At 35.3% G+C, this 16838-nt stretch overlaps 1 protein-coding gene across 3 annotated transcripts in view; it reads left to right on the top strand.

Moving 5' to 3' along the window:
- The window catches only part of PTPRD (protein tyrosine phosphatase, receptor type, D), a 1952036-nt gene that overhangs the window by 1823022 nt on the left and 112176 nt on the right, over window positions 1–16838 (top strand). For all 3 annotated transcript variants that reach the window (XM_012721366.1, XM_004677659.2, XM_004677657.2), the window contains 2 exons: window positions 5216–5425; window positions 10938–11098. In XM_012721366.1, coding sequence (XP_012576820.1) covers window positions 5216–5425; window positions 10938–11098 — 371 coding nt within the window. The remainder of the gene's footprint in view (window positions 1–5215; window positions 5426–10937; window positions 11099–16838) is intronic.

The following is a 16838-nucleotide window of genomic DNA, read 5'->3' as shown; positions in this document are numbered from 1 at the left end:
GAAGGAAGGAAAGAAAGAGAGAACATATTATGAAGACTAAAGGTCTAACTAGTGCACACTTCTATTTAGATAAGAAAAATTATCAAAAGTGTTACACCAGATCCCCAGAGATCCATAACTAGTTAATGGCTGAATTTCACATATTTAAATACAGAACTTGTTATTTGACACATTGCCCTTTTGTCCTCTTGAATCCAGAAAGCAAATACAAGGTCCACACTTGTGGACATATGATATTTTAATTCATTGAGTTTATTTGCAACATAGGTCCAATCTTACAGCCCATTCTGTTATTTCTGTATGCTTTCTGTCTACCGCAAATTAGTTCAAATAGAGCAAAGAAAATTAGAAATTCTCTTTCTGCAATCCAGGGAAGTGATGCTTATTCCATTCATGTCTGAACAAAGAGGACTATGATTTGACAGATAAGGGCTGTTAGCTTCTTTGGGAGACATATGTCCTCTTTAGGAGTATGGTTCATATCATCCACTTTACTCTTCTGAGTGAAACTTGATCAGGTGCAGAAGGGATGAGAAGTTCAAGGTTAAGAGCAGAAGGGATGATAAATTCACGGTTAATGATTCTGTGTCATTAGTTAGGGATTAGATGAGTGTTAGAGGGGTATAAAGTCAGACACCATTTCAATAAGGTTTTTCAATAATTTGTTATAAAGATACTATTTTTCTGAATGATAAAGGAACAAGAGCATTATTTTGTGATATTTGGAGAATAGTAAACCTTCATTTGAAGATGCAAAGTGATCAGCAAACCTCTCCTAAGCATTCCAAAGTAAGGCATGATTCTATTTGCAGCTGACTAATAAGTTAACCCTAAAATAGTCTTCATTATTCGACAAAAACCTTCTTAGCTGAATTACATTTGGAAGTGCATTTAAAATGCAAAGTCAACTTGAAGAATCTGTGAGTTTCTGTTGTTGCTTTTTTTTTTTTAACTGTTATCAAGGAAATAAAGTCAAATCCCAAGTGACATTAGATTCTTTTTAAATAATAACTTTCCTTAGAATTAGAGCCATTTATAGTAATAGGAAGTTAACTATATTTCACAGCCAGGTTTTAACCTCCAAAATGTTCAGCAGTGCTAATGTATTAAAGTCTAGAGATATGACATTGAATTTTCTTGCAATTAAATTCTATGGGTCTATGCTGCTCATTGCCATAACAAAAGGGTCATTTTAATCATCACACAAGTTGTGGTGCATTAATCTGTATAATAGTTTGATAAAGAATATTTATTAATTTAAAAATTTTAAGTCAGGATGGGTTGTTTCCCACTTTTCTTACTGATATAATTGAGACCACATTGTAGAATTAATGGTGGAAGAAATAAGATACGCATTGACTGGAAAATGAAAATTATTTCTGATAAAAAACTAAAGCCCTTGATATAACTTCCGGAATTACCTCCAGTCCATCTTGTAACTATTGTGGAGGAGAACAGTGGAAAGCAGGCTGCGGACTCCCCTTCTTCTTATGAAGCCAGTTTCTGGTCCCTGCAGGCAGGTTGTTTTTTTCCCGCCCCCATCTACAGTAGATAATAAAAGAATTTTAGTAATTTTATCTTTAGCTTAGTGCTGCCAAGTTTGACAAAGCAGCATTCCTCTCTTAAATATATTTGGCCAAATTTTTTTTTTTTTTTTAGGAAGGCCTATCATTCATCTCTGTGGAAACATACCATTGAACAGCATAGTGGCTGAAGGGGGTTTCTGTATGTATACCTCACACCTAGGCCCATAAAAATGGAAAGAGGCTCTCTAACCTGAATCGATCTCAATATTATCTTTCTTTTTCTTTTTAAAAAAGATTTATTTATTTATGCATACAAGAACTGGGGTGTAGGTCACAATTTGGGGGGGGGCGTGAGAGGATTCACCAGAGTCAGAGTGGGGAGCAAAACAGGTGGATCTACTGAAACACACTGGGGGAGACAGGAGAGGTCTGGTGCACCATGTGGGCCAGCTCTCTGGCCCAAGATCTAACTTATGCTGCAGTGGCTGGATAGCATGATAGTGCTGTTTTCAACCCCTGCACCACCAGGGAGGTACCTCAGTATTTACTATCTCTTCAATTCCCTTATCCTTTTTCTGGGGATAAGGCCCACATCATCAACTCATAGTCTGAAGCTCCTGTTGTCAAGGTCAGACTGGGCAGAACAGACATTCGCAGTCTCACAATGAATTTTGGACACAATGACTTCTAAAATGTTACTTATATTTAGTTCAGGGCATGTATTGTAATATATCATAAACTTTCATTGTACTTTAAAAGCTTTCTGTAAAATGCCATGATGATTTGTGGCTATAACTTAAATGTACTGGCTAACTTTGATGCCATCTGATCACATTTGACCTAATTAAGGGCTTATGTAGGTCATCTCTTATAGAGATTAGAGCAAGCTTCAGGCAGAGTTGATGCTCCCGGTTTGACCTTAATGAATGGCTGCACTGGATCTAAGGAACACCAAAAACTCAAATATTTTATACTAATGTACTTCTTCTAAGTCTTCTAAGAAACCCTAACAAAAGGAACTCATGGGTATGACAGTGATATGGATGAATTATGACAGTTGCCTGCATCTGAAATATGAATAAAATCAAGGTGGGTTTGATCGGTGAAGTAGAAGAGAGGACACAGTCTCATGAACAACTGATGGTAAATGTTTCTGATTAGCCAACTTCAAAAAGCTATTCAGCTCATCTGCAGTACATTTGTCCTCAAAGTAACAGACCATCATTTACTTTTTATCAACAGTCACCTTTGTAATGACTTCCTGCATAGATTATTTGACATCAGAACTTTTAAAAAACTTGCTAAAAGGATCCAGGAGAAAGAATCTAAATGCACATTCTTATGCATTCATGATGCATCACGCAAAACTCTGATATATGTCTGCATATGGATGAGTTTAAAAATTTATATTTTCAATTTAGCCAAACTGTTGTTATTTGTTTCCTTGATACAATTATGTAACCAAAAATATGGTTAGGGAAAAAAAAGTTGTTGGGTAATTTCATTTTGTTTGACCAACTGAATCCAATTATAATTCTTACTTTTTATTATGCCCAAATGTCCGTATTAATAAAATGGAGATAATAGTATCCTATCTTACAGGTTTATTAGGAGAAGTAAATAAACTTATGCTAAGGCTCTCAAAGATAGTGTGTAGCACCTACTAGGTGCTTAATCAGTGTTAGCTACTGTTATTAACATCATTGTCATAAATAAACCTAAATTTGACAACAGGATTGAAAGTCAGCACTAAGTTTCCAAACCTGCTCTATTACTATGCAATTGGGGCATGACTAATCAGCTCTCTGAATTTATCATTAGATGGTCTAATCTGGCTAAACATTTTTGCCCAGACTACTGTGTTTTTCACAAACAGGTATCTATTTTATGTAAGTTTATGGACATCTATAAAATCAAAGGTTATAGAAAATTTTAGAACATTAGAAGTTATATACTTCTCAACATTTTGGGCACAGATTGTATATATAGCCTAAAATGTTTGTATTTCTAGGATACACATTTGAACTAGCTAAACACAGTAATGGCTTTTCGAGTAGAAGACACTGTAGTGTGCCACGAGGGTCCCAGTATAAGGCTCTGGTGTTGGCCACCCGTGGGGTATGCAGCCATCACTCGTACCCAGCCTGGCCTACATCGTGCTGGTGTCTCATCCTGCCAAGCAGTTGTCACTGCTTTGTTATTTTGCTATGTAATGCCCATGTATAAAAGAAAAGTAGCAAATAATTTTGTTCTAATGACCCATAGGACCCAAATTTCAGCAAGATTTTAAAAACAGGGATTAGTCCATTTCCACTTTGTCCTAGGATATATAAGCTTTTTTGCACAAATAGTGAAACAAAGTCATAGTTCTTTGGAGATATATATATATACATATATATATATATATATATATATATTTTAATATCAGAAGGTACCCCAGACTGCTACAGATTTCCTTAGCCCTGTTAAGCCCTATGAAATACCATATTTAATGGGCAAAGATAGACCTAACTTCAAGAGCACTTTAAAAAAAAAAAAAGATATATTTATTTATGCACACAAGATGTGTGCCAGATGTGTGTAAGGGGTGGGTGAGGGATTCACCACACAGAGTGGGGAGCAGAACAGGTAGATACACTGTAATACATTGTTGAGGGGAGCAGCAGACCAGGCAGGGGTTACCTGCTGTGCTATGTGGGTCAGCACCCTTACTGGCAAGAGATTGAACTCATGCTGCAGTGGCTGGTGATAGCTTGATAGCTCTGTCTTTAACCCCTGTCTCACCAGGGAGGCCTTTGAACAGCACTTTGAAATCAATAATCATGAGTTCTCATTAACATAAGTTTCTCCTAAGAAAGGGCGTGTAGAACAGTAGAATGCCCAAGCAATAATTTTACATTCTGCTGTTTTTTGAAATAGATAAAGAATTGATGTGTACATGTATATATTTGTTTTCTTCTGGGTAGTAGCAGCCATTCATTTTAACCTACTCTCTGACAAGCTAATACAGCAGAGAACTGTATTCTAGAAAAGGTCAATACCACAATACATGTGAGGACACATAACCCCAATGGTTAATCAAGGACCCTCATAAAGCCAGGAACTGTTAAATGAGTGCTAGTGTCTAACATATGTCAGCTAAAAAGTGGTCATTAGACTTTCTACTTGATGTGAAGGGACTTGCCTCGTCTATATAATGTGAAGGGACTTGTATCATCTATATATTGCTATCAGGAAAGACAATGTAAAATGATATTAACCTCTAAAATTGGATCATATTTGAATGTTTAGTAGGTTTACTACTTGTTAAGTAGCAATAATAAGCCCTACAAGGCAGGGTTTTATGCATCCAGCTGATGATTCTTCCCTAGAGTACTTATAATGCAATCTTGGCCATTAAGAGGGTTTCACTAGGGTGGACAGTAATGACTCCAGTAAAGGCTCTGATTGCCTTGTGTATTTAGCCTTGACCTTGTAGTAGCAGTTCAGCATCTGACCTTAGCAGTAAGGCCCACAACAGAAAGAGAGAGCAAAGTTTTAGTGATGCTGACCTGCTGCATTAGATATGAACTAATTGTGTCTGGGTGGTTCCCATCTTCCCATCCTGGATTAATGTGTCCCACTATAGCAATAATAAGTTGGGTTGTTGTTATTTACATTTCTTTTTCTGTCTCTTTTCTCCCTCTAAGCTGCTTAAGGAGATATCTAGGAAACGCAGAAGCATTCGTTATGGGAGAGAAGTTGAATTAAAGCCATATATTGCTGCTCACTTTGATGTGCTTCCCACTGAGTTCACCCTGGGGGATGACAAACATTACGGTGGATTTACAAACAAGCAGCTCCAAAGTGGTCAAGAATATGTCTTCTTTGTGTTAGCAGTGATGGAACATGCAGAGTCTGTAAGTTAATTATGATGGCATTTGTTTTTATGGTATTTTACATTTCCCCCCCCCCCAAATGATCACAGAGTGTGGTCATTTGGAGATACATAGGTATATTAATTATTCCTCATGAGTGATCTATCATTAACTCAAGTGCAGCTCCAGGCTTCCAACTCTGACCATTGCTGGTTATACTGTTGGAGATTTTATTATCAACAGATCCTAGGAGCTTAGATGGACTTTGTGTATATGGCAGGCCAGTTGGATTGTGTGTGGTGACACAAGCAAGAAAAGACGCTGGTCATCAATGCCCAGGACCTTTTTCCTCATCATTCAAAAAAATGATCTGTTTTGAAAAGAAAAAAAAAAGATAATAAACCTTGCATAATACCTGCTAGGCATCAACCCTATGATCACAATGGGAACTAATAATTTCAGTAAGTCAGTGTAGAGTATTTCCAGAAACTTGAAAATATTGATTAGTGACAATTATATTTTATTTCCTATAACTTCCAGAGAACACACTGCTTTCTATCCAAATTCACAGGCAGTATCTAGGAAAGGCAAGCATAGGCGGCTTCTTTAATTATAGCAATTTACCAGTGACTTTATCAGTGAAAAGCCAAGAAAGTTAGAAAATAATTCAATAAGACAGAGAATTCTTGAGGTACTCTAAATAATGAGTTGTCTTCTTTTATGTAATTCATCTTGCTCTTAAGTCTTTTTATGCTTCAGTTGCTTTAAATGTTAAAAAAAAAAAAAGAGGGAGAGAATTTGTAATTGGAAAGCAGGGTGGATTTTGATGTGGCAGCTCACATTAACATTTAATATACACATTCTAAACCCTATCTTTTTAATAGCACCTAAATCTGACAGGTGTGGCAACTCAGTTGAGCCAGTCACTTCCCATATAAAGAAGCTGTGATCTATCAAAAGATTTCTCCACATCAGGTGTTAGCATGTACAGTGGGGTTTCTCTTCAAATGACTGAAGGAATTCCCTCATGGAAAATCAAAACACAAAGGCAGCCTTTCTGCTTGCATTACCTTTGTGCACCAAATGTCTTTTGAAAACAATGTGACGTGCTTCCTGGAATTTTAATACACAGATATGCAGTCTCTTTCTACTTGAAGATTTTGAAGAGACTCTGATGTTGGAAATATCTTTTAAAAAAAATGACTTTTAGGTGTTTGAAAATAATTTTATGTAAATAACTCTAGGGGATTTCAGAAAGCATGTTCAGAGCTTCAAGGTAGATCAGAAAGACCAGCAGAAAACAGAAAGTTCCTCAGATCAGCAGTCTGATGGTATCACTGTCAAGGACTTTGTCTGCTGGCTTCCAAATGTTCCACTAGTATTCAAATATGTCACTATTGATGAAGAGTCCACCTTTCCCCTTAGAGTATCATGTTGTTTTACTAATTGTATAATGTAGATTGTTGCCCCAAAATATTTTCATTTTTGATAGAATTTTCTTTATTTCGTTTCCAGACCAGTTTTTGTATTATGGGAGAGACTTATATTCAAATAATACAATGTTATCAGTGGTATAGTCCTTTTGTAAATCTCAACTTGTCTTGACTGATTAGTAATAAATTACCTAGCTACTCCAGGGCTGAACTAATATTTTCATAGAGAAAATTTTTACTTCCATTTAAGAAGCATTTCTTAAAGTTGTTGCTAAGAATATCAGAGGATTAGCTTTAGAAGGTCCAAAAGTTTGGTCTGTCCTGTTACCTCCATACGCTGAACAAATTCTACTTTACATGAGGCTGCTATTATCTTGGTTCCATTGCTTTTATATTTCACAAGTCTGTTTTCCTGATTTGAATTGGAAAATGCTGTGCTTTCAGAAAAGCTCTGCTAAGATTTCCATTTTGACTAACCACAATTATTGTTTCAAAGACTTTTGAAGGAATATTCCAAATCCCAATTTTTGGCTTACTTTTTTTGTTTTGCCAATATGACTATAACCTGCAGAATGCATAAGGAAAGCATAAACCGAAACAATCAATTATATAGAGTCATGTTTCTTGGGTATTTGATATCTTTGCCAAGTCCTTTGTATAAATCTACATACACACACACACACACACACACACACAGAGGTTAGAAAGTTAGAAATACACTGTTTTTTATATTTTCACGTGTTAGAAAACATAAAACTAAAGTTAACTTCTTTCCTGGACACAGGCACGAAAATGGGAAGGAAGCATTTATAAGAGCATGCATTCTCCAGGTTGTCTACTGAACTCATATTTCTTTTTATGAGAATTTATTTAAGTGAAGATTTTTAAGATTAAATATATTTATTGAACAAGGAAAAGTGAGCATAATATCTCATGAGCAAAGAAAAGTGAGCATAATATGTCATGATAATGTTAGCCATTTGAAAATATGAATATTTTACTCAAAAAAAGAGTTGCTGAGAACTGCCTAAGTGCAAAGTTCTGTGCTGATAATGTAAACATTCCAACACAATACACCTTCCAAAAGGTTACAGATTTGTTTATTTTTTTAAAGGGCATTTTGTACAAATGAAATGCCAAGGTACAATTTGGTGAATGCCATTAAAAAAGGCTAAAGAACAACTTAATTCTTTAAAATTGTTAACATAAATTTGTGAAATGACTGATTATTTTTAGGTAAGAAGAGGTAGTTTCAACAGTGGTGTTATTTAAGTAAGCCTTAAAGCTTCACTGAATTTCAGGAGCAGGAGGTTGTGGAATTTGTGAGTGGGTTAAAGAGAGAATAGAACATTTGGTGAATAGAAGCATGACGTTTGCTGTGATGAAATGTATGTGGCAAGAATGTTTAAAAAAAATGTGGTGGCTCTTAAGAACAATGCTAAGATAGCTAGGTTTTATTTAGGAATCATCAGAGAGAGTAGAAGTAAAGTCTAATAAAGAAAAAAAAAGAACTCTTCATATGATTTGGGTAAATATGAATGAAAAGTAATGCTCAAAGAATGGAAAAAGGTGGATGGATTCAATTATGGATAAGGGTTATTGATAAGATAAACTCAGTAGGTTTTCATTCCTAGATACTAGAAATATGTGAGAAGTTGACAAGTTAACAGGTGTATCTGGGAAACAGGGAAATGACATAATTTGTATTTATGTATTTTGGAATGTCTGGAAACAGATTAAAAAAAAGTTCTGGGACTTGGCAGATTTTCTGAGTTTTGAAACTTTACAGGAGGCAACATGCTTAGAGGTTGGTAGTTAATGCCAGAACTTGGGAGACAAGGGAGAAAATAAGAGACTAGCAGAAATACAACTGAAGAATAATTGCGCAGGATGAAGTACAAGGCAGTATATTCAACAACATGTGATCAGTTGGCAAGATTGGGATGGAGCTTTTTGCATAGTGAATTAGGACAGTCAGAGAAAGAGTCATAAAGGTTTGATCAATGATAACAAATCTGGAAAGGATATCTTGAAAGGTAAGGACTGCATAAAGATAGATTTGACGCATGAAAGAACAGGAGCAACAGTGGTCTAGGAGTGAGCAGAGATGGCAGTGAGTCACATCTCAGGAGGGACAACTGCAGATGTGGATTGGTCTCTTGGAAAAGGACAGAAAAGTGAAGAGAGAATGCTGTTGTAAGACAGGCGAAAGTAGGGTATTAAAAAGCAGTGTATAGACTTCAGTCCACATTTCTTCACCAAATCACTATTTTTTTTTCCTCAACTTTGTTGAGGGAAAATAAATATAATAGGAATATTGAAAGTGTACATTGTGTAATGATTCTGAGAGTAAAGGCATTAGCATCAGCATTCCCTCATGTAGTTACCTCTCTATAGGGACAGGAGGTGTGAGATTATGCTCAGCAAGAGTACTTACTGAGACTGAGCTCAGCAGCTTTCAAGTAGACAATAACGTATTATCACCTGTAGTCATCCAATAGATAAATGATATAGAACAAAGAAATGCAAATTGGTAGAGCCATTAAGGAAAATAGAAGTTTCTATCTCCTGTGTTTGAAGTTCTATGCCCTTTAAACCCACATCTCCCCATCTGCTCCTTGCTCCAGGTTCTGGCAACCATCATTCTCTTCTGTTTCTATGAAACTGAGTTTCTTTTTAAAGAAACAACATGTAATTGATATCATAGTGTGTGTTTTTCTTTTTCTTTCTCTGTCTAGCTTATTTTGCTAAAAATCATGCCCTCCAGATTTTTCCATGTCACAAATGGCAGAGTTTTCTTCCTTTTTGTTTGAATATATTCCACTCTGTGTGTGTGTATGTGTATGTATATCATGTCCATCCTTTCATTTACCCATCAATGAACATTTACATTGTTTCTGTGTCTTGGCTATTGTGATGATACAGTTAACATAGTTTTTACATATATCTCTCTGAGATACTGATTTCATTTCTTTTGGATATACATTTCCAGTAGTAGAACTGCTAGGTTATATGGTGTTTCTATTTCTTTGTAAACTTATTTTTCATAGAAGAACCGGGGTGTAGGTCAGAGGCGTGGGGGTGAGCAGCTTCCCCAGAGACAGAGTGGGGAACAGAGCAAGCAGATTTACTGCTGAGGGGCTCAGTAGGTGAGACAGGAGAGGTCTTCTGTGCCATATGTGGGTCAGCTCCCTGTCTGGGATCAAACTCAGGCCATAGTGTTGATAGTGCTCAGAATTAAGCTCTATGCCACAAGAAAGGCCCTATTTGTAAATTTTTGAGAAACTTCTATTTTCCTTAATGGCTCTACCAATTTGCATTCCTTTGTTCTATATCATTTATCTGTTGGAATTAAGCATACTAACACCTGAGCTATAACTGTAATAAAATTAAATGAGTGTATCTAAATCTTTTTTCAGTCATACAATTTCTATATTTTAGAAACCATATCAATTTTGTACATTTTGAATTTATGACTTGAGCATTAAGCTTCTCTTCTCAAGCTGTATATTTAATTTGTCCATTATTTAACATATTTTTAAACTAATGTATGGCTTAAGGGGTTATTTACATAATTTAACATTGGATGCATGGTGATATTTTGCTCTATCAAATGTTTATTTTTACAATTTGTTCAGTCTTAACTTAGTAATAATGACTTGTGGGCTGGAACTATATTGTTTCTTGATTTTAGCACAACACTTAACACATTGACACAATATAAATGCTCAATGAATATTTTGTGACTGATTACTTCTAATTTAGACTTCATAAGATCATGTAATACACCAGATATCGATACCATAAAAAAGTATCTGTAGAGTTAATTTCACCATCAAAAATGATTTTACTATAAAAGATTTGCTCTTGTTAAGATACCTAGATGCATAACCATTACCCCTTTCTTCCTTTTTACCTCCCTTCTTCCCTTCCTCCCATCATTTTCCCTTTGATCCACTTCACCCTTCTATGTCCTCCTTTTCACTTCTCTCTTTTTGTTTTTTAACATTGCCCCACACACTCATAACTGAATCCACTACTGAATCTGCATCTTCTAGTACTAAAGACTAGCTCTAGACAGCCATTATTTTATAACTAACAGAGTCTGTTTTTTTCCTCAGAAGATGTATGCGACCAGCCCTTATTCCGACCCTGTTGTATCAATGGATCTGGATCCACAGCCAATCACAGATGAAGAAGAAGGCTTGATCTGGGTTGTAGGGCCTGTCCTTGCGGTAGTCTTTATCATCTGCATTGTCATAGCCATTCTTCTCTACAAAAGGTAGGTTTGCCCAATATTTCTGATGCAATCATTGGGGTCTGTCCTGCATTGAAAGATTTGATGATTTTCTTGGGTCATTCTGTGGTTGATCTAAGTAAAAATATTTCATTATAATCCCAGAAATCATTAGGAAAATGTTTCCTTAGAGGTACAACAAAATGTAAGGACTCTGCTATTTAACATCTCATTTAGTTGTGATAAGATTTTGTTGCCCAATAAACATGGGCCCAGCTTGTATATTCTGAGCTGCTTTGCATGGTGTTTGAGCATTATTCTACTCTGAAGCAGATAATTCCATGGAAGTGTTCATTGAATGTTTTAGATGATGAATTGCTTGATTTCAACATGTTATTTGAAGTATCATTACATATTTGCACATTTGTGTACATTTTGTAAGTCTAACAGCATACATGCTGAGATTCTTTCCTTTAGCTGTTTGTCAAGATAGCAAATGTATATAAAAGTGATAATGGAACAAGGAGAAAAAAGAAGATCATATTTTCCACTTATTCTAATCCTTATTCAACATCTACAATAGTCACATTCTCATTTGTATCCAAAGGGATGTAAGGTACCACTTTCCTTTTTTAAAAAATGTGACCTCAGTCTTCATACTCACCAGTACCAATCTTAGTGTATTTGACTATAATTAGGAACCAACTAACAATGTATACCCTAAATTTTCTCATCTTTCATTCTTCTAAATTCTTATTTCTGCCTCCTTAACATATAGGTAAGATTTTTCTCAACTGGATCATTATCCAGTAAGTTGGGTAGATGTCATATTAGTTATTTTTTTTCTTAAGCCTTTCTGAGCTTAAAAAAAATCAAAATATCATAAACACATAAAATTATATGTAATAGTCTCTCTAACATTTAGAATTATTACATTCTGTATTAACTTCCTCTTAATCATTTTTTCTTTTCCTCAATCACAATTTTTCCCATGCACTTTTATTTATGTTTCCATTTTCTATCTATGTAATTCAGAATGTATTCTATGTAATTCAGAATGCTACTATGAAGATTCTTTTCTCTATACTTCAAAATAACTCTTCTCTCTACCCCTCATTTTTCTTGTAATGTTGACCTTCAGAGTGAGAGGTTATCTTCATTTAATTATTGTTTCCATAGTTAGTCTTCTAAAGTTATATCTTTTCTTTCTTTTTCTTGCCCATACAACTTCCTTTACTGGATTACTTTAATTATTTCTACACTTTTATTATATATTCTCTTCTTATGTTCCTGGAATAGCTTCTTTTTCACAAGCTCTTTTCTTGACTCAAAAAAGTATCATTTCTCAAGACATTCTTCCTTTAAGAAACTTTCTCTTATGAGGCATTATTTGCTTTTATTCCAACATGATGAAAGAGTTGTGACAAAAAGAAAAATTAAAGAAGTAAGTTCATAACCATAGTCCATTAAATTGCCTATCCTATTTTACAGCTAGAAAGAATGAAGGAAATATCCATCATTATTTTTTCTTCTGATCACTCCCATCACTAAATTATCCATGTCATAAAATAGCTGAAAAAGCAAGTGACTAAAGGCCAAGATTTTCTGTTAGTTGATATCTCCCAATATTACCATCTGAGTACATACATCATTGGTGTGCATAGTGAGGCACCTGTTGTATTTGATCTCTGTCTTGTGGACGAGGTCAGGGTGGGAACACATGGCGGAGAAACACATGCCCCCCCCAAACTACAATCTTTTGTGGGCCAAGTAAGCTCTGGAACCTGTTGCTGTTCATGCTACCAGAAGAGAATGTAGTATTAAAAAACCAAGATTGGAAATGTAATTCTATACAATATTTACTCAGGTAGTCACATCCTCTGTGACAGATCAGAAAGATCTGCTGACAATTACATTTCTAGATCCTGTCACATGACATTTTGTGATTATTCAAAATGAACAAAGTGCTTGCCTTATTTTTTGAAAGATGTGTTCCATTCAGCATTATCTGCCTATCATTAAATTATGCCACTTGACAGAGATATACATGGCCTTTCTGAATCAGATATGTAAATGTTAGAAAATAGGATTATAAAGCTTTATAAAGATTATTAAGATTTGTAATTAAATTTTCCTTGTCATGTAACTGGGGAAAAAATCAGCCAGTTACAGTTTTTCAAATCCTGCAAAAAGAGGCATCTTATTTAAAGGTTTTATGACTCCGTTAAAATAGCTGCATTTTCCTGTGTGCGTATGTAAGCATCGTCTAATGCAATTGTTGGAAAATGCACACATCCTCGATTGCTAAGTATATTTAGCTAACCATCTGAAGACCCATGAAAGTGCTTCTGAAATAGAAATGCTTGCTTCAGCAGTAAAGAACATTCCTGACTTGAAATTCAAGTAGACCCAACAATGTTGTTCTTGATTATCATGAAGCAGTTCAAGAGGAAATCTGTAGGCAGTGAATAGAGTCTTTTATAACTTGAATTCTGAGTGAAGTTAATTTTATAATCCATATTTTAACTTTTTATATGCATTTTAGTTTACAACACAGGCTGTTGGTAAAAATTCAGAATTACCATTATTTATTATAGAATTTCACTTCTATGTTCCTGTATGCAACTAAAACTTAGTAGGGGATGAGTATAAAATACTTTTGACTCATTATCTTAATACTGGCTTTTATCATAGGCAACTGCTTACAAGACTGTTTGCATTAGGAATAGATCTGCAACTCTGGATTGTTTATCCATCTTAAGAAGTATATCTTACCCAGCTGTTAGAGGAAATTTTGTGTTATATCTGTCAATTATATTACTGTGGAAGTAGCTCACTCTTTTTATGGCATTCTATTCATTTGGCTTTGTTTATAAATTTGTAGAGCTATATTACCTTGATAGTAAATTATACTACTAGTCATGGAGGCATTATGAGGACTCTATACTATGAACCATCAGAAAATTAAAATAAATTGTTAACTAAAGGCCAGACTAAGAAAGGGAATCAGCACTGTAATCTTGTCTGTATTCAGTGAGTGTATATGTTTTTAAATATGGCTTCAGATTGCCCTTAATTTGTAGCCTGCCACAAAACACAGATTTCTTAAAGTGAAGGAAGACTTTTAGATGCCCATCGATACCCTACATCTGTTAACTAATGCTTTTCAGTCATTAGTTCTAGAACTACCTACAAATTATTTGTATAAAAAAAAATAAAAATAGGCCCTCCCTGGTGGCACAGCGGGTTAAAGCACTGCACTGAGAAACTAAAGCCACTTCCACATGAGTTCGATCCCCGCCTGCCCCGGAGGTGACCACATGGCGCGGCAGACCTCTCCTGACCCGCCTGCTGCTCCCCTCAGCAGTGTACTTTGTCGATCTGCCTGTTCTGCTCCCCACTCTGTCTCTGGTGAATCCTCTCACCCTCCACATCTCTGGCCTGTACCTCAGTTCTGTATGAATAAATAAATAAATCTTAAAAAATAAATAAAAAAATTAAAATAGAATGTAAACATGGCTCTATAGAAAAGCATTTCAAGATAGATGGCACATTTATTAAGTACTTTGTAAAAAAGAAGTGGAGGCATTTGGAAAGATCCAAGGCTCAATCAAGATAACACTAGTGTCCTTGCATTAATGTGAGAAGACACTGCAGAGAGAGTGATTTTCTCCCCACCCCAAGATGTTTGTGTGAAGACCACGAGGAAGTTGTATCTAAAATATAAACATCTACTTCTCCAAAAACATTAGCTCTCTGAGGGCTTTGCTTCTTTACTCTTCTCTTTTTTTATCAATCCTACATACATTGCATGTTGTCATCAAGGAATTATAGTCTGGGAAATCTTGAGATGTTCTAAAGAAGTAGAAGTGCCTGCCACACTAGACAATGTGATTCTGCCTTCTGGCCTTTGAGGGGGTAGTGCCCTTGGTCTGGAATGTTTCCCCTCTTACTCCCTGGCTATTCCTCTTGGCCTGACTAAATCTGACTCATCCTTTGGAAATAAGCATAGGTGCTACCTTAAAGAAAACATTCTTGGTGCCTCTTTTTTGTTCTCTCCTCTCTACCAACTCAGGGTAGAACTTAGGGAACTTAGGGTCCCTTTCCTTTGCTCTTAAAGCACTTTCTGTATATCTTCATTTTAAAACTTACTGCATTGCCAGTACTGTCCATGTTCTTGGCATCCTGCATCCAGTTTAGGATTCATCTTATTTCTCATTATATTCCTGTGCTTTATAAAGTATCTGGCACAAAACAGTACTGACACAAGGACACAAATTTACATGTCAATTAGTGTAAACAAATTGAAATCCCTTTACTTGTTTACTCTATAACTCAATATCATATTCATCTTTGCTAGCAAAAGCTATAATAAAATTTTCAATCAATAATTTAAATTAGATAGTTGCACATGTCTTCAAATTTAGATATATGCACTAAGTATGTTTCTATGTGTTTGAGGCTGACATTTCTAGGAAGCAGTGGATCAAATTTGCTCATTTGAATACTTAACATCCCTTTAATACACACAAAACTTAATTTTCATTAAGTTGTTCTTGTTTGGCCATAGGGATATATTTTTTTACTACTGATGTACTGATGCACTGATGATCTCATTGATTAAAAATGAGCATGTTGGGAACACATATGCACACACACATGTGCACTTGTATGTGTGTATGTATGTATGTATATATAGTTTCCGCCCCCCCCCATCTGACACATCAGGTAAACCTCTAAAATTAAAAACAAGCACTGTTTTTGTTATTCACTTTTTATGTGTATTTGTATAATTTAAATGTGCATTTGTAATCTGAACACAGATATTGGATTACCTTAGTGAAGTCACATTCCAGCAACATGGGGGTACATCTTATTGCCATTAAAGTACACAACATATCTTGAATCCAGCAATGGTGTATTCACTAAATAACCTTGCAGTTTATCACAACCATTTGAAGGCTGTTTTGATTAATTATTTTCAGGTACGGGTTATGCTCTACATCAAGGCAATGGTGATTTAAACAGTCCCCGTTACACAGGTGCCAGTGTCAATGAGCATGAGCTAGGTGTGTTCACATGCAGCAGCACCTCTCTGACTAGGAACAAATCTGTCATGTCAGTGGATGATAATAAAATACTTCACCTGATTAGCCCAGCTATATAAATGGGTCATGCTCTGTAGATTTATAATGATGAGTATTATAATTTTCAAAACTGAATATGTATTTAATCTTTTATTGGAAAAAAGATTTATGATCACCTTATTTTTCAAAAGACATTTGAATAAATCATCCTGCCACTTTATTAACTCATGGTATATTATACAACTGTACACATTTTTGTGTAGTTCAATGCAATTTGCAGGCAGTGTGCATCATGAAAGGCATAAGTACCACTAAAATGAAGACTCCATTTTAAATGAACTGATTTCATATGTGAAATTATGTTGCATTCCCATTAAGAACATTTGTTGTTTTCTTATGCCATGTTTTTTAAAAACCTAATTATATCTTTACTATCAAATTTTTCCTGGAATATAATTAAATGTGTCAGGAATTTGTAGGTTGACGGATAGAAGTGAATGTGACATTGACACACCAAAGGATGCTTTACTTAGTGACATGTTAGTCCTTTACTTCATCATGAGAGACCTTAAAATGTTTTCATATTGTGTCATTTCATAATGTGTGTCAGTTGTGTGTCTAGCTTATGAGCACTGTTTCTTAAATCTTGGTTGTCATGGTTACTCTTGTTACCATTGGCCAACTAACATTTAGCCTTT

Source organism: Condylura cristata, unplaced genomic scaffold (assembly GCF_000260355.1).
Source record: "Condylura cristata isolate star-nosed mole 26May11 unplaced genomic scaffold, ConCri1.0 scaffold00006, whole genome shotgun sequence".
NCBI lineage: Eukaryota > Metazoa > Chordata > Mammalia > Eulipotyphla > Talpidae > Condylura > Condylura cristata.
This window is presented reverse-complemented; position numbering and strand designations above follow the sequence as displayed.